This window comes from Nannobrachium achirus (assembly GCF_963921795.1).
Source record: "Nannobrachium achirus genome assembly, chromosome: 23".
NCBI classification, from domain to species: Eukaryota; Metazoa; Chordata; class Actinopteri; order Myctophiformes; family Myctophidae; genus Nannobrachium; species Nannobrachium achirus.
The window spans coordinates 52,584,638-52,608,202 of record NC_137830.1 but is presented as its reverse complement, the minus strand read 5'-3'; the positions used below and the strand labels follow the sequence as shown (position 1 = coordinate 52,608,202).

Sequence of the window (23,565 nt, the reverse complement as noted above, 5' to 3'; positions counted from 1 at the left end):
TGAGCGGGTGGCTGCACTGGAAAGCCAACAGAAATAGATTTTACACCTCTCCCGCTTAGCGGAGAGTGTGGTGTGATAGAGGAGGTCTCCCCGAACGCGTGCGTGTGTTCAAAGTGCCGACGCAGCCAGCCGTCTGCTGTCCAGAGTCAAATTTGTAAAGGCTATGCACTCCAGTGAACAGCATTTATCCATTTATCATGTTTTTATGTTATTAAAATATTTCTTTTTTTACACAGAAACCTAATTTGCATTTTGTATGTTCGTTTAGATACTTAATCTTCTATATTTTTAACGTCCATATTATGGCAAAATTGTCCGTTTTTCAACGTTTTTCAATGGCTTTAGGGGTACTCTTATTCTGAAGAGATCGGTACCGGAAGCCTTATTTCTGCTAACGCTTATTTCTGCTCATTTCACACAGGCGAAGAAGAGTTGAGGCGTCGAGTGCTTGCGTTCCATTAGCGCATGTTATTCACTAAAACCACACATAAACACACATTGTTTCACTTCTACGTTACTTTACAGAACGCTGGTCATTTAATTTGTTTTAAAGTCATGGATTCTAGAGGATCAAACCAGAGAATTATTGGTAAGTATCAATAAAGAGAGTCAAGTTGCTTTAGCATGTCTATGGGGAAACTGTGCAACCACTTTGTGCAGGAGGACATGACTATTCAGTGGTAAAAGTGCTGCAGTGTGTTTGTTTAAATCATGTTGGCTATTTTATTTTCGTGTGTCCTTTTCTTTATGTTGGTGCATGTAATGGTCTAACAGTCCAGTGTAACGGAGGCCATGGACATCATATTGTCTCCAGCAACTACACTTGTGATGAATGGATTGTCCAGTATTGAACAATTGAGTCAGTAACAATTTAGAAATGCATTTTTTTTTAGCTTGTAGATCGGCTATTTTTGCTTCTTTTGAATTGGAATCCTGAATTATTTTTTGTTATTTCTTAATTGGAATCCTGAAATGTAACATTTTGATTTAATCTCAAACACATTTAGTTATAATAGTCATGTTAACTTTATGAACCTAAATACAAATACATTGGACATAAACAATACATTTTAATACTAGTATACTATAGACTGAAGGAATTAAAGCAGGTCATGTTTGGAATTGTAACAACTGAAATCAATGATATATTCAGTATTCCGGTATTAACCTGTGGGCCGCATTAAGTGAAGGTGGGGGCCGCATGTGGCCCCCGGGCCGCCAGTTGCCCATGTATGATATATAAGAACACATTTCTTATAGCCTATATATCAACAAATCGACACCAAAAAGATGTTTTTTTATAATTGACTAAATTGACTGTAATTTTTAAATGTTGAGAATCCACCACACACACACACACACACACACACACACACACACACACAGTAGATCACTGTAGTTGGAGTTGATTCCTCTGTCAGTCGTGTCGTGCACTGCACTCTGTAACAGTGGTTTTCAGCCAGTAGTGCTGGTCCTTGAGGGGGTTCCAGAGGTGGTCCCCAGCTAAATGATGGGAGAGTTCAGTTGGTACCAAAATGGACCCTTATAGGATAGATCTTTAACTCTTGAGAGCGAATCATTATTTCACACTCGTGCTGTGCTGGCCATTGGGAAAAGCGGGACAACTCCCGAACGGCCGGTTCATTCCCGGGCCGGTCCAGGCCGGCCACTGGGAAAAAAATACAAATAAAACGTCTGCCTTTGTTCCATTTTGGGGGCTGGGCGGCCAACAAAGTAAATCGTCTCTGTCGGGCAGATTTGTAATTTTTTTCTCAAAGCAAAGCCCTGCTTCATCATACAAGGCCGTTGCACGAGGCGTTGTGTGCTTGCAGATCGGCTGTTTTCACTAGTTTAAATCATTTTTAAAATGATAAATACAAAACTAACGGTTTTGGACATACAAGGTTTCCACCCGACAACGACAAAATACAACTCATGTAATTGGCCCACTGGCTTGTCACTTGTCATGATCTGAAATGGCAAATCTTTGAGTAGCAGCAGCGCAATAGAGAGAGATCTCTCTCTATAGCGCGCAATGAGGGTCTCTACAACTCTTTTTCCTGGGCTGAATCAGGGGCCCAGCACGTCCCTGATCTGCGTTACTTAAAGGGGAAGACCACCCATTTTCAATATTGAACTATGTCATTAATATACCTTTAGAGAGTTGTGTGGAAATAGAAAGAAAGTTCCCCCTCTTCTGTGTTGCCTAGAACTTGAGGATTGATTTTGGGGTTTGTATTGTAAAGTACAACTTGATGACATCACACCATTGTACTTTACAATACAAACCCCAAAATCAATCCTCCAGTTCTAGGCAACACAGAAGAGGGGGAACTTTTTTCTATTTCCACACTCCAACTCCTCTAAGGTATATTAATGACATAGTTCAATATTATAACATGGGTGGTCTTCCCCTTTAATTTACAAGAAGTCTAGTACACAATTACAGCGTGGAGAAGAATTGTTATTTTGATTGACGTGTTGGTAGCACATCTACAGTAGGCTATTAACTCATTTGCTGCCATTTTAACATTGTACTGTATGGCTTTCCTGCCATTTTGTACAATGGATATTTTTTTTTATATTTACATTTTTCCTAAATTCTGTATTTGCACGACAATGTCAAACAGGGTTGAAGATGAAAGAGGACAAGCTCTAGTTTCACCCAAAAATAAAATGTTGTGTTTGCGCTGTACCGTTCTATAGTTATAGCCATTTCAAAACTCTTGTTTTTTGATTTTCCAAGCTTGAAAATCAAATGAAATGGAGTTATTTAGGTTTTTGTGAAGGGTCTCTTTTCAAGCAGATAAGTCACTTGATATCTATCTTTATGACCTCAGGCCTTATCAGATGAGTGTACTAGTGTAATAAGTGTAATTGTGTATAACTGGAATTGTGTAATAGTGCTGTAATAGGTCACCTCTTGCCCTTAGGGCGTCTTACTTCACACAAAGAGAAATACGCTTTTTATATTGGACTGGCCCACGATGGTCTGCAGTACCTCCTCACGCACCCACGCACACACACACACACACGCACACACACGCACACACACACGCACACACGCGCACACACACACACACACACACACACACACACACACACAGACACACACACACACACACACACACTATACTGTAGGCTATACACACACGTACATAAACGCTATATAGGCATTATATATATATATGCTTATATTCACGCACACGCACACACGCGCACACACGCACACGCACACACACACACACACACACACACACACACAATACTGTAGGCTATACACACACGTACATAAACGCTATATAGGCATTATATATATATGCTTATATTTATATATTATATATATATCAGGGGTTGACACTAAGGTCTCAGAGGCACTTGCCCGTCGGGCAAGTACAGGTCATGTTCTACTTGCCCTCAGGTCATGGCCACTTGCCCCCCTCCCCCCCACTGCAAAAAATAAAAAAAAGATATATATGTATATATTTCCATAGACCTGATTACTTGTTTCTCTCTCATAAACAAAACATGGCAACGGAAATAGACCTGATTACTTGTTTCTCTCTCATAAACAAAACATGGCAACGGTGTGTTTCCTGGCTGCTACCGATACACGACACAGCACAAAGTTAGGATGAAAGTAAAAAAAGAAATTTACAGCAAATGGAACGATCGCCGCGCTTCTTCCTCGTATTCGGCCTCACTGTTACTGGGATCCACGTATGTTACAGACAGCTCATACAAAGGAGGCGACATATCGTTTGGATTATATGGACTAATGGACACGAGGATTTTTACCAACGCGTTTTCCGTGAGGGACCATGATCAGGCATTGCTCGCAGTTGTCCGTTGCTGCAAGATGGGGGGACAATATGCGGGGCACGCGAAGGAGAAGCGGTATCCCCCGGGGAGCCCCGTCCAGGCGACCATTGACTTTTTGTCTACTATGTAGCTGTCCGGAGACTGGTCGTCCATCATCATCTCGACCGGAGCGATAGCGACTCACTCCACAGGTTGGCCCGGGAGTTGGAAAACAATTCTCTTTTAGTCCATTGGCCTCTTTTGCCACCCCCGGGACCCCGAAATCGGTGGATATTTCAAGTCTGAGGAAGCCGCGGTACGTAGATGTATAGTTGTGAGTGTGACTGTGTTGGTTTTGCAAGGGTGTCGGTTCTGGGCACTGGGTACAAGGATTCACTGTGGGCCCCCCATGAATGTTCTTCATATGGGGATTTAAAAAATAGCAGATCTACAAGCTTGCAGCGCGGCACCGAGTGCCGCGCTGTGAGCTTGTAGATCTGCTATTTTTCAATAGCAAACGTATAAAATATCAAAGGCCCTTCCACCTTGGGCCCTAGTAACTCAGCCCCACGTCTTTTTCCCCCCTTGTGACATCCCTGCAAATTGTCGCTGCTGTTGTGGCTGCGGTTCTGGGCCCTGGGTACAAGGATTCACTGTGGGCCCCCCATGAATGTTCTTCATATGGGGATTTAAAAAATAGCAGATCTACAAGCTTGCAGCCGCGCTGTGAGCTTGTAGATCTGCTATTTTTCAATAGCAAACGTATAAAATATCAAAGGCCCTTCCACCTTGGGCCCTAGTAACTCAGCCCCACGTTCTTTCCCCCCCCTTGTGACATCCCTGCAAATGTTGTTGTTGTGGCTGCGACATAGGACTACTTTGTCGCTCCTATTTTGTTTTGTTGTGGAGTTTTGTTGAAATATTTCTGTGGCATTATGGAGCTCATGGCAGGGCTTTTCAAGTGAAAATGTCACGGGATTGTGTTTGATTTATTCATAATGGTTTCTATAGCTAGATCGAGCCGCACTTTTGTAGCTACTGCTTGGGGGGGGGGCTTCTCCATTCAGACATGCTGCCATTCAGAGATTCAATTCCAATTCCATAGATGTAATGTCAAGGATTGGTGTAGGAAAGGGGGATGTGTGTGAATGGCTGCATGCATGTTGGAGGATGCTGAAAAAAAAGAGAGAAAAAAAAAGAACGCATTGTGCCAGGCCAGCCAGAATGCAGCGGTGTGTGCGAAATGCCAGCACTGTTCCTTCACTGTGTGGATTATGGGGAGCACTTTTATTGAGATTTGTACATTTATTACACTCTTGTTTTCAAACACACTCACTTTGATGTGTGATATTTTGGTTTCCTTATAAGATAGAAGGCTAAAACTTTTTGAGGAGCTGTGGGAGAGTCTAATTTAGCATTACATAATTTAAAAGCACATTGGCGGGATTCACGGGCGTGGCAGGGACGTACAGCGGGATTTTTACGGGATTCACGGCCATAGCAGCAAATGAGTTAATAGCCTACAGCCAAATCCCATCCAACGATAACAACATTCTTGGGTTTTGTCTCTGAGAGGCTGAATGTCATCACATGGTGGTCCCCACACTGGTGGTCCCCACAATGGTGGTCCCCACAATGGTGGTCCCCACACTGCTCTAGCCTATAGCAGGAGTTCTCAACCTTTTCAGGCTGCGACCCCCAAAAATAATCATATTTTTACTGGGGACCCCCACCCCCACACTGCTCTAATAACACAACCCATGACTTGTCTTGTGTCCCGTACGTATTATAATAACACAACCCATGACTTGTCTTGTGTCCTGTACGTATTATAATAACCCTAACCCTATGGTCTTGTGTCCCCTGTACGTATAATAATAACCCTAACCCTCTGGTCTTGTGTCCCGTACGTATTATAATAACCCTAACCCTCTGGTCTTGTGTCCTGTACGTATTATAATAACCCTAACCCTATGGTCTTGTGTCCCCTGTCCGTCTCAGACCCGGGTCTTCCTCTGTCCTCCCTGAGGCTGCTGGTCCCCCCCCTGAGGCTGCTGTGGGCCGCCATGTGGCAGGTGGCCAAGCAGAAGGACGTGATGAGGTACGGCGCTCTGGAGCGTCTGGTGCTCACCGTGACGGAGGCGGTTCCGGGGCTCCTGAGCCACACCCAGACCGCTCAGCTGGTCCTGGGCCTGAGAGCCAGGGTGAGCCACACCACTCCACTCCACACCACACCACACCGCCACGCCACGCCACGCCACGCCACGCCACCCCACACCACCCCGCACCACACCACACCACACCACACCATGCACACCACACCACACCACACCACACCATGCACACCACACCACACCACACCATGCACACCACACCACACCACACCACACCACACCACACCACACCACACCACACCATGCACAGATTGAACACCACACCACACCATGCACACCACACCACACCACACCACACCATGCACACCACACCACACCACACCACACCACACCACACCATGCACACCACACCACAGCACACCACACCACACCACACCACACCACACCACAGCACACCACACCACAGCACACCACACCACACCACACCACACCACACCACACCACACCACAGCACACCACACCACACCACACCACAGCACACCACACCACACCACACCACACCACAGCACACCACAGCACACCACACCACACCACACCACAGCACACCACACCACAGCACAGCACAGCACACCACAGCACACCACACCACACCACAGCACACCACACCACACCACACCACAGCACACCACACCACACCACACCACAGCACACCACTCCACTCCACACCACACCACTCCACACCACACCACTCCACTCCACACCACAGCACACCACAGCACACCACACCACAGCACACCACACCACTCCACACCACTCCACACCACACCACACCACACCACTCCACACCACAGCACAGCACACCACAGCACACCACACCACAGCACACCACACCACTCCACACCACAGCACAGCACACCACAGCACACCACACCACAGCACACCACACCACACCACAGCACACCACACCACAGCACACCACACCACAGCACACCACACCACACCACAGCACACCACAGCACACCACACCACAGCACACCACACCACACCACACCACACCACAGCACACCACACCACAGCACACCACACCACACCACACCACAGCACACCACACCACACCACACCACACCACAGCACACCACACCACACCACAGCACACCACAGCACACCACACCACACCACAGCACACCACACCACACCACACCACAGCACACCACACCACACCACAGCACACCACAGCACACCACACCACAGCACACCACACCACAGCACAGCACAGCACACCACACCACACCACAGCACACCACAGCACACCACACCACACCACAGCACACCACAGCACACCACAGCACACCACAGCACACCACACCACACCACACCACACCACAGCACACCACACCACAGCACACCACACCACACCACACCACAGCACACCACACCACACCACACCACAGCACACCACACCACACCACAGCACACCACACCACACCACACCACACCACAGCACACCACACCACACCACACCACAGCACACCACACCACACCACACCACACCACAGCACACCACACCACACCACACCACAGCACACCACACCACACCACAGCACACCACACCACACCACACCACAGCACACCACACCACACCACAGCACACCACAGCACACCACACCACAGCACACCACAGCACACCACAGCACACCACACCACAGCACACCACACCACAGCACAGCACAGCACACCACACCACAGCACAGCACACCACAGCACACACCACAGCACAGCACACCACACCACACCACAGCACACCACAGCACACACCACAGCACAGCACACCACACCACACCACAGCACAGCACAGCACAGCACACCACACCACTCCACACCACACCACACCACACCACACCACAGCACACCACACCACTCCACACCACACCACACCACACCACAGCACAGCACACCACACCACACCACACCACACCACAGCACAGCACAGCACACCACACCACACCACTCCACTCCACTCCACTCCACTCCACACCACACCACAGCACACCACACCACTCCACACCACACCACACCACACCACTCCACTCCACACCACACCACTGTGAGCGAGGGTGAGCCAAGAGAAGTGCACGGAGCAGAGGTGGGTTTGGCCACTTGGATGATGATGATGGAGAGGGCCACTATATTTCCACAGTCACTCCTGAGGGCCACATTGCATACACTATCAAGCAGTTACCTCGTATTTTAACGCAAATTAATGCCCTACTACTCCGTCATTCTATGTCACACAAAAGTAACAAATATAGCTGATCTACAAGCGTGCAAAGCATGGGGGGCAATACGTTTTGACAAAAAAGTGTTTTTTTTTTGGTGCCAGTGATAGTTAAGTTAAAGAAAAAGGTTTTGTTTGAAAAGCTATAGCTCTATCCCAGCAAGCATAATGATGTCATGATGACGTTATGATAACGTCCTCCGGTGAATCTGGTGGTGACGTTCTGAGCTAGGCCAGATCACAGGCTTCACAGCCCATCTGGGGAGGATCTTGACATCATTACCAGGACGTCATATGGACTTATTTGTTTTACAAGATTATTGTTTGTAATGTCAGTTGAAATATGAGCATGTAAGGTTATATTCTGGGACATATCTGACTAGTTATGACTTTTATCTGACCTCGATCGGGCCCTCTCTGATTAATCCAGGACGTCCGTTTTGGTGGGCAGGATTTATGTTGGGTTGAAATCAGGTGATATTCTGGGCCAGATCTGACTAGACATGGTTTGACTTGATCTGGACCCACTGATTGGTCCAGGTCCTGACCGTGCCTGCTGGGCTAGTCTGATAGAAATGATTGGGTAATAGTTGGATGATGGTTAGTAAGGGTTAGGGTTAGGGTAATAGTTCGGGAGACTTCTGCTACTGAACAAACACTATAGCAATGATTACTATCAGAATGAATGTAGGCTAGACTTGATTAACATTCATTTTCAACAGACACAGATACAAAATATATCGTCACTGTCGGGCAGAAACCTTGTATCTCCAAGTTTCAAAGCCCTGCTTCATCATACAAGGCTGTCGCACAAAGGTAGTGAAAACAGCCGATCTACAAGGTGTTTTAGATCGGCTGTTTCACTAGTTTAAATACTTTTTTTTAATGATAAATTAAAAGTTTTGGACATACAAGGTTTCCACCCGACAACGAAGATATACATACTGTATATTTGTTGACATCACCAATATATACATAATGTATATTTTTTTACCCATGGGTTTTGCAGTGACTATATTTGGATGTTTTGTCTACTCTCAGCTCGTCCTAGAGATGTGCAAAGGGTCGAGCCGTGGCTGTGTTGACTCTGCAGCGGTGCAGCACTGTCTGGAACGACTACGCTTCACCTCTACACACCCTGAGGTAAGCACACCACACCACACCACACCACGCCACTCCACTCCACTCCACACCACACCACTCCACACCACTCCACACCACTCCACACCACACCACACCACCCCACTCCACACCACACCACTCCACACCACACCACACCACACCACACCACACCACCCCACACCACCCCACACCACACCACCCCACTCCACACCACTCCACACCACACCACTCCACACCACACCACCCCAGGTCGGCTATTTTCAGTACTTGATACCACACTGAACTAAGCATAAAAAAGGCAATGTTGTGTACAGCATGGATTTCTACACAGAGAGGGCATTTCTTTCAACATAAGATGCTGCATTCAAGTTCAGGAGAGTTTGGACAAGGCAATTCTATTTAATGCTGCCTTCAGGTATGGCATGGAAAGAGGGGCATTTGCATTTCTTTTACCATAGCGAAAACTGAATTCATTGTCTGGAGAGGGCACATTTTACAGATGGGTAAAAGGGCAGGGGCTCAAGCCCCCTTCCAGGCCTATGTGTGCACGTGCCCGCTGCTGAAGGTCCAAACAGACGGAAACGTAGTCAGACCTTTGTTTTGTCCTCTACGCACCTGTAGGTGTTTTAACCAATGGAAAGCATTAACAAGCGCTTGTGACGAAATAAGAACTACATTGGATCCATTGCTTATTTCTTTCCATTTTCCAGGTAGCGAAAACAGCAGATCTACAAGCACACAACGCCTCGCGGTGCGAGGCGTGGTGTGCTTGTAGATCTGCTGTTTTCGCTACCTTTGTGTGCGACGGCCTTGTCTGATGAAGCAGGGCTTTGCTTTGTGAATTTCCCCCTTGGGATAATAAAGGTATCTATCTTCCCATGTCCTGAAAAGTAACGGTTTTGGACATAATAATATTATTATATCATATTATATTATATATTATATTATAATACAAGGTTTCTTCCCAACGGTGGCGATAACATTGTTTTGACCAACATATATATATTATTCTTTTCTGTTTTGTGACATAAGTCTGTTGTTTTGCAGTACAAGAATGCAGATGTGGAGAAAACAGAGTCCAACTTCATGGCTCTTGTTCAGAGCCTCCTCAAAGACCCTGCAGAAAGAGCCTACTTCTACCAGGTTGGATGCTTTCAGTCTGAATCCTGAGCCATGAAGCTACAATCTGGGGCTTACTTTTATGAATAAATAAAATACAATAAAAAATGCTTTTATAAAATAAACTATTTTAATATGGTAGAGAGTACAATATAACTAGCACATCTGCCGTCGTTGGAGGTGGTCTCCTATATACCGTATTTTCCGGACTATAAGGCGCACCGGACTATAAGTTTTTTGAGAAAATTAAAGGCTTTTAAGTGCGCCTTATAGTCCGGAAAATACGGGTATTTAGAAAATAATGCCTCCCCAAAAACACACTTTATTTTTAGAAATAAATAAAATTAAGAGTTTTATGAATTTTCAATCTAGCAATCAAACACATTTAAGAAAGTATAATAATTAAGTAGTAGTTGCAGGGGCTCATTGCACCCTTATAAATATCTTTTTCATCCAAGGCACCCCTACATTATATTCATCATTTTCACTCCCAGCACCTTATATTTATAGCATATTTTAGCGATTATGTTGCGAGGATAATGTTGATAATGGCCAATTTAGTTAGAACTGGCTGAGTTTATAATGATAATAAATATTTTTGTCCAAATAAATTCCAAATATTATCAAATTATCTCACGGCACCCCTGGACTTTGTAAACCCCAAGTAGTGAAAATAGCCGATCTACAAGCTCTAAACGAGGCACGAAGCGACACAAGTGGGTGCGTTTATATGCACATTCAGAATGCCATTCAGAATGAACTTATTCCGAATAGAGCTTCATATCCAAACGTTTACATGGGACCTGAATACAAGTATACCTCATTCCACTGTAGTTTACATGACCAAAGGATTCATTCGGAATAGAACTTTGGGCATGCGCAAAGTAGGCCTACTTCAGGTCGGAGAAGGGGGGGGGGGGGCAGTTCAGACAGCAGTTCATTCCGAATGGAGCGTTTATATGACAAATGTATCCCGATTGAAACGGCATAAACCACCTCTTCAGACCAGAATGAAAATTCATTCGGGTCAGACCGGAATGGCCATTCCTAAACGTTTATATGAGCATTTCTATTCTGAATGAGCAGTCATTCAGAATATAAGTGGAATACATCTGTGCATATAAACGCACACTGTGATCTTCTAGATCTGCTATTTTCACTTGGGTCCTGGACGAATGTCTAATTTCTCTTTGGGTCACGGGCTAAAAAGGTTGGATCTAACAGCTCTGACAGTCAGTTAAATTCACTTTTACTGTGTAACATTCTCTACATACTGTAGCCCTAATAAGTGACCTTTAATAAATATATCTGAAGTGCTGTATTACCAGTAAGACTCCCTAATCGGGAGATAAGCGACCGTAGGTGGCTTATCTCCACAAATAGGGCAACAATTTGTTTTAAGACACCAGAGGGCGAGGTCCCGCAGGACGGAATTCGCACAGGATGGAATTCATCTACAAAAACGTTTTGTTTCATACAACTGTACATTGTGCAAGTACAGTAAGTACAGTAACGGCAGGGGAAGCAGCTAAGACTCTGTAGAAACAACCGTGTGCTGTGAGACCCCAGACATGCTTACTCCGTTACTCCTTATGTGAAAGTCTTATGACGCCTAAGACGTCTGACATCATACCTACAATCTCTTTTATGCCCATATATGGAGACCCCAGACATGCTTACTCCGTTACTCCTTATGTGAAAGTCCTATGACGCCTAAGACGTCTGACATCATACATACAATCTCTTTTATGCCCATATATGGAGACCCCAGACATGTGTCCGTCCGTGTCAGTATCTGTCTCTCAGTCCTTGTTCCCTTTTATGGGCATATTGGTTGGATCCAATATTTTTGGATCGCAATCATCTTTAGACTTGGCTTACAAAGCGCCACAGATCACTTTCAACCCAGAGTCAAAACCAACAAAGGGTCAAACTCTTTTTTCTGCTATACCACCAAAATGTGGAAAGCCTTACCGAAGGTCATAAAGGAGTGTGGATCACTAGCATCCTTTAAAATTGCCCTGAAAAACCACTTACAGGCAGCAGCCGTTCGCAACTGGTAAAAAAAAACTAACCTAGCCCAACCCTACCCTCCCCTGCCCCTTCTTTGTTTAGACTTACTGTTTTCTTTTTTTTTTGTTCTCTCATTTTATTTTCTTGACATATCTACTGCATAGTACTGTGTTCTATTCGTCTGTCATTCAATGTTATATGAGATACTTAAATGGTTTCCTGCGGAAATAAGCTTAGTCTTTTCATGGATCTCCTTTTAGTAGACCTTGTACCAGTGAACTGTACCGTCATGAAACTGTACCTTTTAGTAGACCTTGTACCAGTGAACTGTACCGTCATGAAACTGTACCTTTTAGTAGACCTTGTACCAGTGAACTGTACCGTCATGAAACTGTACCTTTTAGTAGACCTTGTACCAGTGAACTGTACCGTCATGAAACTGTACCTTTTCCTATGCAAACTGACAATAAAGTCTTAATCAAAAGCAGAAGGCTAATATTGTGTGTGTGTTTTCTGAATCCTAGGAGGTGTTCCCAGTGGAATATGGATCCAGATATGACGACGCTCTGCACATTCTCTTGTGGGAGTTGCTCTCCAAGCTGGAGAAGCTGTTCCCAGTGCCAGACCTCAAACAGGTACACCTCCACTAGAGCTGTCACAATTCAGGCTTTTGCAAATCCCGCCCCATTCTGCCCTGTTACTATGGTGGGACATTAACCCTAGGCAGATTGTTTTTATAGTGGCAGTGAATGGGATTTTTTTATTTTTTCATAGCCTCATTACAGCTATATAAAGTACCAAAGGAAAAACATCTAGGTGATATTAATAAAAAGGGAAGACAAAGGTACAGTAGTTACATTGCAAAACAGGGGGTTTCCCCGAAAATATATGTTTTAATTTGTTTAATCCCAGTGGGACAGAATCACCCATTGCAGATTCTTTTATAGTGGCAGTGAATGGGATTTTTTAATTTTTTCATAGCCTCATTACAGCTATATAAAGTACCAAAGGAAAAACATCTAGGTGATATTAATAAAAAGGGAAGACAAAGGTACAGTAGTTACATTGCAAAACAGGGGGTTTCCCCGAAAATATATGTTTTAATTTGTTTAATCCCAGTGGGACAGAATCACCCATTGCAGATTCTTTTATAGTGGCAGTGAATGGGATTTTTTAATTTTTTCATAGCCTCATTACATCTATATAAAGTACCCCAAAAACACATCTACGTGATATTAATAAAAAGGGAAGAAAAAGGTACAGTAATTACATAGCAAAACAGTAGTTTTCCCCCGAAAATATATGTTTTAATTAGTTTAATCCTCTGGATCAGAGGATCTCCATATGGCTTTTCGTAATTCTGCCCATTTAAAATATATGTACCCAATCGTAACTCTTAGACCATTGATAAGGTCCATGTGAACTAGTTTGTTGAAGCTTATTCATTACAATGATCGCAAACGCTATGGTCGCGAGCGGCCTGGCCGTGCTCCGCAGTGCGGACAGCCGGTGAAAGACGGCTGCCACTTTCTCCGACTGCAGAACTCCACCCCCGCTTGCAAAAAGTGAATGTATTTTTCTGGTTGGCCAGTCAGGGAGTCTCAGGGACCAATCAGAAGGCTGACAAACGGTGAATTATTCAAGACTACCTGGCTGCAGACACTAGGGTCCTGTTGATGTCCACGGGAGACAGGAACATCAACAAGTGGCAGGAAGTGACCTCACACCTCTTTCTTGCTCTACCCCATGGAGGTTCTGTTTAGGGTTAGGGGGTAGAGTTGGGTTGTCTAAAAGATAAAAGATAACATGTACACATAGCGACAATGCGGCTCAAAGGGACTGTAGTGCCTTGGACTGCAAGGCAGAGACGTCACGTGACCTCCACAAGCGGCATGAAGTCACTTGACACTGTGAGGTCACTTCCTGCCACTTGTTGATGTTCCTGTCTCCCGTGGACATCAACAGGACCCTAGTGTCTGCAGCCAGGTGCTGCTCGAATTATTACATCATCGTCTAATCCTGATTATTTGACATCATCGCAATTGTTTGAGTGACAATTAATCGTCATGTAAAATGTCATATCGTGACAGCCCTATAACCTCCACACCCTCCCGCACCCAACGATTAGCCTTACGGCGTCGCCACCCACGATGTCTCAACCTCTACCCCTTGTGCAACGTGTTGCACAACCTCCCTTGTTGTACAAACCCTTTGATGCTGAATCATGTCACAGTTGGAGATGTTTGCAGGGGTGTCACAAGGGGGGGGGGAAGTGGGACTGAGTTACCAGGGCCCAAGGTGGAGGGGCTTTAATTATTTTATGCTTTAGCTATTGAAAAATAGCAGATATACAAGCTCACAGCGCAGCACAGAGTAAAGCCCTTTGCACACAGGCGCGTTTATCCGTACGGATAAAACGGACAATTTCACTTTTTAAAAAGAAAACAGTGATTCTCTACGACCTCATGCACACTGGATCCGAATTAGCCGTGCGACGAGTGGCTGCGGCCGTGCGTTTTTTCTCGATCGAACCCAGTTCGATTCGTGCGTCTTGTCGCATGCGGTAAAAAACTCAACACTCCTTTTATGACTCCTTTTGGGATCCGCAGCGCCGATTCCACACAGCATTGCACACCAAATCCAATGCGTTTTATTCATGCAGCAAACGAAAAAAACGCAACTGTCCTGTGTGCAAAGGGCTTAACTCAACAACAATATTAACTAGAAAGATACAATTGGACATTGCGAGTGTTGTTGCTGACGGTTGCTGACTATATTCTACAGTAAGCTAACTGTCATGCGACCAATTGATTCCCTATTGATTCCCACTCCCATTGATTCCCTAATGATTCCCACTCCCATTGATTCCCTAATGATTCCCACTCCCATTGATTCCCTAATGATTCCCACTCCCATTGATTCCCTACTGATTCCCACTCCCATTGATTCCCTATTGATTCCCACTCCTATTGATTCCCTATTGATTCCCACTCCCATTGATTCCCTATTGATTCCCACTCCCATTGATTCCCTAATGATTCCCACTCCCATTGATTCCCTATTGATTCCCACTCCCATTGATTCCCTAATGATTCCCACTCCCATTGATTCCCTATTGATTTCCTATCCCTATTTTATTCCCTATCTTTCCCTTCCCTACCGAGTGCCGCGCTGCGAGCTTGTAGATCTGCTATTTTTGAAAAAGTCGTGAAAATGTGTGCAAATCTTTGAATATATGTATTTTCAAAGCGAACGTTTGTAACTAAAATTTTGCTTCTGGGTGGTCCCTGGAACTAGATATTTTGAGATGGGGCAATCATGGGGGTCTGTGGCCAAATAAATATCATTTTGGGGGTCCTTCACATGAAAAGGTTTGAGAACCACTGACATAGTAGTCTCTCAAGAACAGACTAACTGAGCTCCAGTTAAGTGAAAAGGACCTTTTCTTTGACGATGGCTGGCCAGATTGCTGACATAGAAACACAGGTTTTTCAAAAAACCTTAGAGGGATTCAAAAGACACTTATAGAATCGGGTCAATATTCTAATTTTCACGACTTTTCAAAAATAGCAGATCTACAATCTCGCAGCGCGGCACTCGGTGCCGCGCTGTGAGCTTGTATATCTGCGGGTTAAGTGTAACAGGCTGTGGTTGTGCTCCTAGACGGTGGCGTGGCTGGGCTCTGCTCCCTCCGTGATGGAGGACTTTGTGCAGGCCACGCCTGAAGAGCTGAGCTTCATCTACCAGCACCATAAAAGCGCTGGTCTTCTGAAGGTGCCAGCATGTGAGTATCTTTAAAACCCAACGTAAACCCTACTACGCTTAGTTCAGGGGTTTTCAAAGTGGGTGACGGGGCACCCTGGGGTGCCGTGACTGCAGTCTAGGGGTGCCGCGAGATCATTTGATAATAATTGGAATTTATTTGGCCACTTATATAAATATTTGGACACTAAATATTTAGTATCATTTTAAACTTGAAGTGCAAAGTTATTTTCAGTCAGTTCTAACCAAAATGGCTGTTATCTCAACGTTTTCCTCGCAACATAATCACCAAAATATCGTCACTGTCGGGCAGAAACCTTGTATCTCCAAGTTTCAAATGTGTACGTCTTTTGGTAAAGCAAAGCCCTGCTTCATCATACAAGACAGTCGCACAAAACTAGTGAAAACAGCCGATCTACAAGCTGCGAGGCGTTGTGTGCTTGTAGATCTGCTGTTTTCACTAGTTTAGTACATTTTATAGACTAGAATTTCGGGCCCCCTTCGGGGGCCCTCAAATCTAGAGCTCGGGCCCCCTCCGGGGGCCCTCGCCGTATACCAGCAATCAAATTGATTTGTCCATATATGGAGATCTCTGTCGACCGCTATTTTTTGCCACAGAGATTTAAACAAATGTATATATATACACACTGTATATATATATATATGCAATGTAATCCATGCAGACGAATACAGGTCCAGTGGACAGGTAACCAATGTTGTTGCCATCAATGTTAAATAGGCATTTGTTTCCAAAGTGTGAAGTTGTTTGAAGTAACAATGTGTTGTAAGGGGTGTGTCTAATACAATTAATATCAAATATCTAAATCTGAATCAAGCAACTGAAAAACTGTCTTAAAGGGGTGAAATGTATATGTATTTCCCTGTATTTATGAAGGAAATGTACAAATGAAATGTGATTTAAAATCAAAAGGAAATACATCTAAATACATCTGTATGGTCCTCCTTTGGGGGTCCTACTTTTAAAGTAAAAAACTGTTAAAAACAGTTCTACACAGCGGCAGAACCGTTTAGGCTTAATATAATAGGGTTTATATAAAGTATGATGTCTTAATCTTACATTGGGAGAAAGTTCTTTCACAGTCACTCAAATCTTTCCTACACATTTTTTTTTTTTTACCGATGGGGGGAGGATGGAGGGAGGATGGGAGGGAGGAGGGGGGTTGGAGAGAACAGTATAGGCCTACACCACGTCATCGCCTCACCAATACTTTATTAACGTCTGTTTATATTATATGCAGTGAACGCAATCATTGTCACCAGATTCTATAGGTCAACATTTGCGGTGTAACAGCCCAGTACGTTCGCACGCACGCACACGCACGCACGCACACACACACACACACACACACACACACACACACACACACACACACAAACACAGCTTGACATCGACAGAGAGAGACAGGGAGAGAGAGAGAGACGGCAGGGATATCTTTTACTTTTTAGCATGGTGCAGTCCTATTCCGCGAAAAACTTCACTCTGGTACCAAATGGACTCGTACCATACGCGCTGTGTGTGCACGCACGCGTGCGTGTGCAACAGCATATAAACCTTGCGTCTGTCTGACATGTTTCCTTTTCACGGCTTTGAGTCAACACACCAAAACATTGCTTCATGAAAGTGGATCCAACGGCAGCTGTGACTGTAGAAAACAACACTTCTTCCAATCCTTATTGCTGGCGATCATTGTCCATTGATCATTGTGAAGAAGGCTGGAGTACTTTTACTTGTTGAATTGGCGACTTTTTCTTTGATCATTGTGAAGAAGGCTGGGCTGGAGTACTTTTACTTGTTACTTTTGTTGGTCTGTGTTCGGGGACGTACCTGAACGCATGTGTTCCTCATGTTTTGACACCAACAATGAAGATATTGTTCTAGATATTGTACTGCTCATAGAGAGGTCTGCTGTGTTAACGCTTAGCTGCTCCATCCCCTCCCCTCATTTCTCTCTCTCTTCTCTCTGTCGCGTCCCTCCACGGCACGCTGTTAGCAGCTCCCCTCTCCCCTCCTCTCTCTCTCTTTCTCTCGCTCGCTCGCGTCCGTTGCTGCACGCTGTTAGCTAGCTGCTCCCCCCTCCTCCCTCCCCTCATCTCTCTCTCTCTCTCTCTCTCTGTCTCTCTCTCTCGGTCCCTGTAACCTGATACTTTGCTGACGAAAATTGCGTGGCAGTACCTCTGGGGAAAGATTTGCATACTAAACCCACACATTACTTTTCTACAAAGTGTGCATCGTGCAAATACAATAGCTTCAGGAGAAGCTGCTAGGAACATTGGGGTAAAAATGCACGATTTTTGTGCAAAAGGTGGAGTCTTTAGATGCAGTGTAAATGTGATTCTATCGCGCAGGATGCTTAAAAATAATTGAAGAGGTTCGCTGTCTATTATGGTCGTGGGATGGGATGATAAATACAAAACGAACGGTTTTGGACATACAAGATTTCCACACGAAAACGACAATATGCTATAAATATAAGGTACTGGGAAAATTATTATGGGGTGCCTCGGATTAAATAAATATTTATGGGGTGCCCCGAGACAAAAAGGTTTGGGAACCCCTGACTTGGTTTACCCCCTCCTGTTGTCTCTCTACACTAAATATCTCCTGGGAAAATGGCAGATCTACAAGCACATCGCGATTGTGTGCTTGTAGATCTGCTGTTTTCACTAGTTTAGTACATTTAGTACATTTTATAGATGATAAATACAAAACCCAACGGTTTTGGACATACAAGGTTTCCACCTGACAACGACAATATGCTATAAATATAAGGTGCTGGGAGTGAAAATTATAATGTAGGGAATGCCTCGGATTAAAACAATATTTATAGGGTGCCCTGAGACAAACAAGTTTGAAAACCCCTGTGCCCCGGCTGGCCAGCCGGGGCGCCTGATGGAGGGGAGAGGAACTTGCCTGACTGCGAGCGCCAGACATCTCACACTACGTTCACTACGTTTCACTCCGGGAGAGTCTGAGATTACCAGGGCAGATTCTATTTCGGCGTGGGCGGGCTAAAGCCTATTGACGTCACACACACACACACACACATACACACACACACACACGCGACGTGGCGTGACATTGCAAAAATACGTTATTTCTCATAACATATTATATGTCTGCATGTTTACGTTAGTGCAAAATGGTATTAAAACGTGAGGAAACAGCACTATTTCATAGTTTATTAATAATACGAGTCGAGTCTGACTCCGCCATGACAGTTTTCACGGACCAATCAGAGTCCACTAGACTCTCACGTGGGCAGAGGACACCATAGATATATATAAAGGCTAGATAGCTCACGCCCGCTGTTGGCCAATGGGGACTGACGACGCTACAGGTCGGCCATCTTGGGACAGGACCGATCGCCCAGTTTAACATTCATTTCTATAGTGCATGAACTATTTAAATGACCAGAGCTTGCTCAATTTTCAACCTATTTTGAAACGGATTGGTTTGTTATAAACCTAAGAAACGTAGCTACGTTACTGTATACTTAGAATAATTATAACCATGGATTTCCATATGAAATAACATTAAGTATATAGGTAAAGTAAAGCAATTAGCTATACACACTGTATTTATATTGTAAATATAACATGTAATAGTTCCATTATTAGTAATATTTATATTATTTAATACATTATGTATTAAATGTATCAATGTATTTATTTAATATAAAAAACGGTCTCATTTGGCTTATATTTATTTCATATAAAATAGTCTCATGTTGCCATTCTGTAAAATATGAGATTAGAGATGGGGCTTCAAGGTTATTTTATTAAGGACATAACAAAACCAAATAAACCTCTTTTTTAACTAAAATAATACATTTTATTTCAGCACTGCAACTGCAAGTCATTTCCCAATCAGTAACATGACCAATCCTCCCCTCCCTCTGAAATCAGACCACTAACAGCTAGACGAGTACATACATAATATATACCAACTATAGTCATAACAGCAATAATCATGATATATAATAATCTTTTTTTTTTTGTGTTAAACCCCATGCTGCACAGGTAGCTTTTGGTGGCCCTTGATATTGAAGTAGGCTACATGCAGTACACCTGTTTGAAGGTTCAATGGACCAATATTGTATTGAACAGCTCAACAATGATCAATGAGGTTGGGGGTTAGACTGGGGCTGTTGAGAGGCTGTTGAGAGGGCGGTGGCGTGGCAGTGTAGAAAGACAGACAGGATTTACCATCATCAAGTATACCTGTAGCATTAACTGAATAGCAAAATCACAGTGGGTTCCTTTTCTCAGATGGCATTCAGTGCACTACTCATGGGCTCATACGTTCTTGCTTGGAGTCAACTTTAAATGTAAAGCCTAAAAAGGAGGTAAACCAGACTCAAATACATTCATTGGGGGAAAATGACCCATTATTTAACATCTGCATTACTTACAAGAAGACTACACAATTATAGAATGTAGAAGAATGTTTTATTTGATCATTGTTTGCCTGTTATCTCTCCTATGGTACCAGATCAATACAGCATGGAATTGTGGATGAAATGTTTCCATATATATATATATATATATATATACAGTATAAACCACTGAGGAACATTGGCTCGAAGCCAAAATTAGGCTTCCGTATGTGCACACAGAGTTTGAGCGAATGGCCTTTAAAAAGGACTGTTTTGGGTAGTCATTTTAGCAATATGGTGCAGCCTCAGCTTAAAAAACAGGGACATAACTAACTTCATCAGTGTATGGTGGTGACTGTCAATGCCTGAGCAAAAACACATCCTCTGAACCTATCCTCCTATCCTATGGGCTGTTTTCATCTGGATTCTGCAGATGCCTGGCGAACGACCCACTCTGCTGCCTTCACCATGCCTTCAGAACAGATGGTATCACCAGACCTCCATTGCTTTTCAGGGTCAGCAGGTGGTAGCTCTTGTCCTTACAGGCAGATTCAGCATCGGTCACAAGGCTGGCCCGGCAGACATCACAGGACAGCTTCTTCAAAGAGCGTCGCACAACAAATCCTGAAATTAGCAGTAGACAGATTATTATAATATTATTAATATTATTATTACCCCAATAAATTTACCCCCATTGATTCCGGAAGGGGACCCAAATGCATTCGTCCCCATCCGGAATCAATGGAGGTAAATTTACTATAATCATTTTTTTGTGAAGAATGTGACAAACACAAAAAGAAATGATTGAACTCAAGTCTCCATGGTGTGAATAATCTATATAAAAAAAGTCGTTTTGGGGGTGAACTACTCCTTTAAGGATTTATGTAGGATGTATGTAGGCCTATGTACACTATGTATGTATGCATGTATGCATTAGCCTATGCAAACTTTGAGAATAAGACAACCACAATAAAAGAGTTAAAAAGTGTGTAAACAGGTGGTAGAAATATTTCTAAAAGCCAGGGTCAACAACACTCTTGCAATGTTATTATCTCACAGCCCTGTTGTTCCTGTGAAGCAGAACTTGTATTGTACATAATGATTATCCTAATTATAATATAATATTGTCATATTTGTGGCAGGTGATCCCACAGGTTCCATTTGGATAGGCCTACTCCTTTCATTGGAGCAGCCATAGGCATTAGGCAGCAAAACAATCAGGCATCTTCACAACAGACTTAAGTTCACATACAGTAGCCTAGGCCTATTTCTGTAAACAAAAAGCCAGCAATTCCCTGTATCAATGTATCTAAATGTAAGATATTTTTAACAAACCAAACCGCTTGGAAATCATGTAATTCTGCCTCTCCCACCATTGTAACTTTGCTGTCAACTTTGTAATAAGATATAGGTCTAGCTCACACTCACAGCCTCTTTCTTGTCTCTTAGCCTGCAGCTAAAAAATACAACAATATCCACACAAAGAAATGTAATTTAGACAAAAGATTAGTTGTCATGAAATCGTTATTGGTCTCAGGAAAACCTGATAATATTTGAAAATCTCGATTGTTGTTGTCTTGATGAACTTGTGCAAGCAGCCATGTCACTTAACTATGCTGCATGCTCTTTTTTCGAAATGAAAAGCTTCAATTTCAACATGTCAACCAGCCTGAGCTCATCGCCACGCTAATAATGTTTGTAATAATCCAAACCGTTAGTAAATCGGTCAAAATTTCAGAGAGTAAAGAGTATTTAAGTGTGCAGATCACTCACCTTACAGGCACAATACAACGGCAGGACGCGGGGGATGGTCCTGTCCTAAGATGGCCGCCAGTGAACGACGCCGCCGACTCCGCCTTGCGCCATCTAGCCTTCTTATATATATCTATGGAGGACACCAATCAGAGTCCACGAGCGAGTCTCACGTGAGCTCAAGAGCTCTGTTTGGAGGGGGCTGGGACCGGAGCATAGAGTTCACGTGCCCCAAGCATACAACCCTGATTGGCCCATTCAATGCGCCCGCTCTTCAGGCGCGTTTGAAATAGATTAAAATATGTGCAGCTTCAGTCCACACTACACACCACCCACCAACAGGGGGGGGTGATGTGCGGACTGAAGTGTCAGGCTAGAAAGGAACTGGTTGGAATAACGTGTTCCTTCCACACGCTACGTCCAACTGGGGAAACTCCCCCTGTCAGGTGAAAAGAAGCAACGTGGACTCCTCATGCATAGCAGGAAGCATGAGGTCAGAGGTCAGTCTGTTGCTCTCCCCAGGTTGGCAGAGGGAGTGAAGCATTAGATGATTGACACCGGGGGAAAAATGGGTTACAAAATCGTGGGGAAAAAAAGACAACTACAGCAATTTGTACTCATTTACAGGGTTAGGGTTAGGCATATGAGACGTAACAATAAAGCAGTGAAGTGTGACGTCATTTACCCATCCTACCTGGTTTAGGGCTGTCACAATTACTACATAATCGTCTAATCGCGATTATTTGACATAATCGCGATTATGTTTCATAATCGCAATAATCGTTTCCATGTTGAAAAATGTTCACATATATTTTTTAAAGTAAAAAAATAGTGGAAATACCAGATCTACAAGCTCACAGCTTGTAGATCAGCTATTTCCACTATCAATGTTCTTTTTAAAGTATAAAGTTGTCAAATATGTCAGTAATTTCTTTGTATATTTAGGATTTAGGTTATGTGTCATATCTGCCATGTGCAACTTCAAAGCCTAAAAGCCAAACAGAAATGTAACTGTCAATGACAAAAACACAATTAAATCGTTAATCGTAATTATTTGAGTGAAAATTAATCGTCAGGTAAAATGTCATAATTGTGACAGCCCTACCTGGTTCATGTTGCCCCCCCCCCCCCCCCATTCTGAATTCCCATAGACCTTTTTCATTTGGCGTCATATAAGAACTGTGTTCCAAACATAAACAAATGATCTCAG

At 43.9% G+C, this 23,565-nt stretch overlaps 1 protein-coding gene across 3 annotated transcripts in view; it reads left to right on the top strand.

Annotated features, from left to right (window-relative positions):
* Positions 1-442: 442 nt before the first annotated feature.
* The window catches only part of LOC308309171 (uncharacterized protein), a 41,282-nt gene continuing 18,159 nt past the window's right edge, over positions 443-23,565 (top strand). For 2 of the 3 annotated variants that reach the window (XM_080754648.1, XM_080754647.1), the window contains exons 1-6: positions 443-589; positions 5,803-6,005; positions 9,232-9,333; positions 10,360-10,455; positions 12,969-13,079; positions 16,108-16,228. In XM_080754648.1, coding sequence (XP_080610774.1) covers positions 466-589; positions 5,803-6,005; positions 9,232-9,333; positions 10,360-10,455; positions 12,969-13,079; positions 16,108-16,228 — 757 coding nt within the window. In that variant the 5' untranslated portion in view covers positions 443-465. Of the gene's footprint in view, positions 590-3,600; positions 4,118-5,802; positions 6,006-9,231; positions 9,334-10,359; positions 10,456-12,968; positions 13,080-16,107; positions 16,229-23,565 lie in introns of those variants that run through there. The other variant, XM_080754649.1, reaches the window with a different exon arrangement.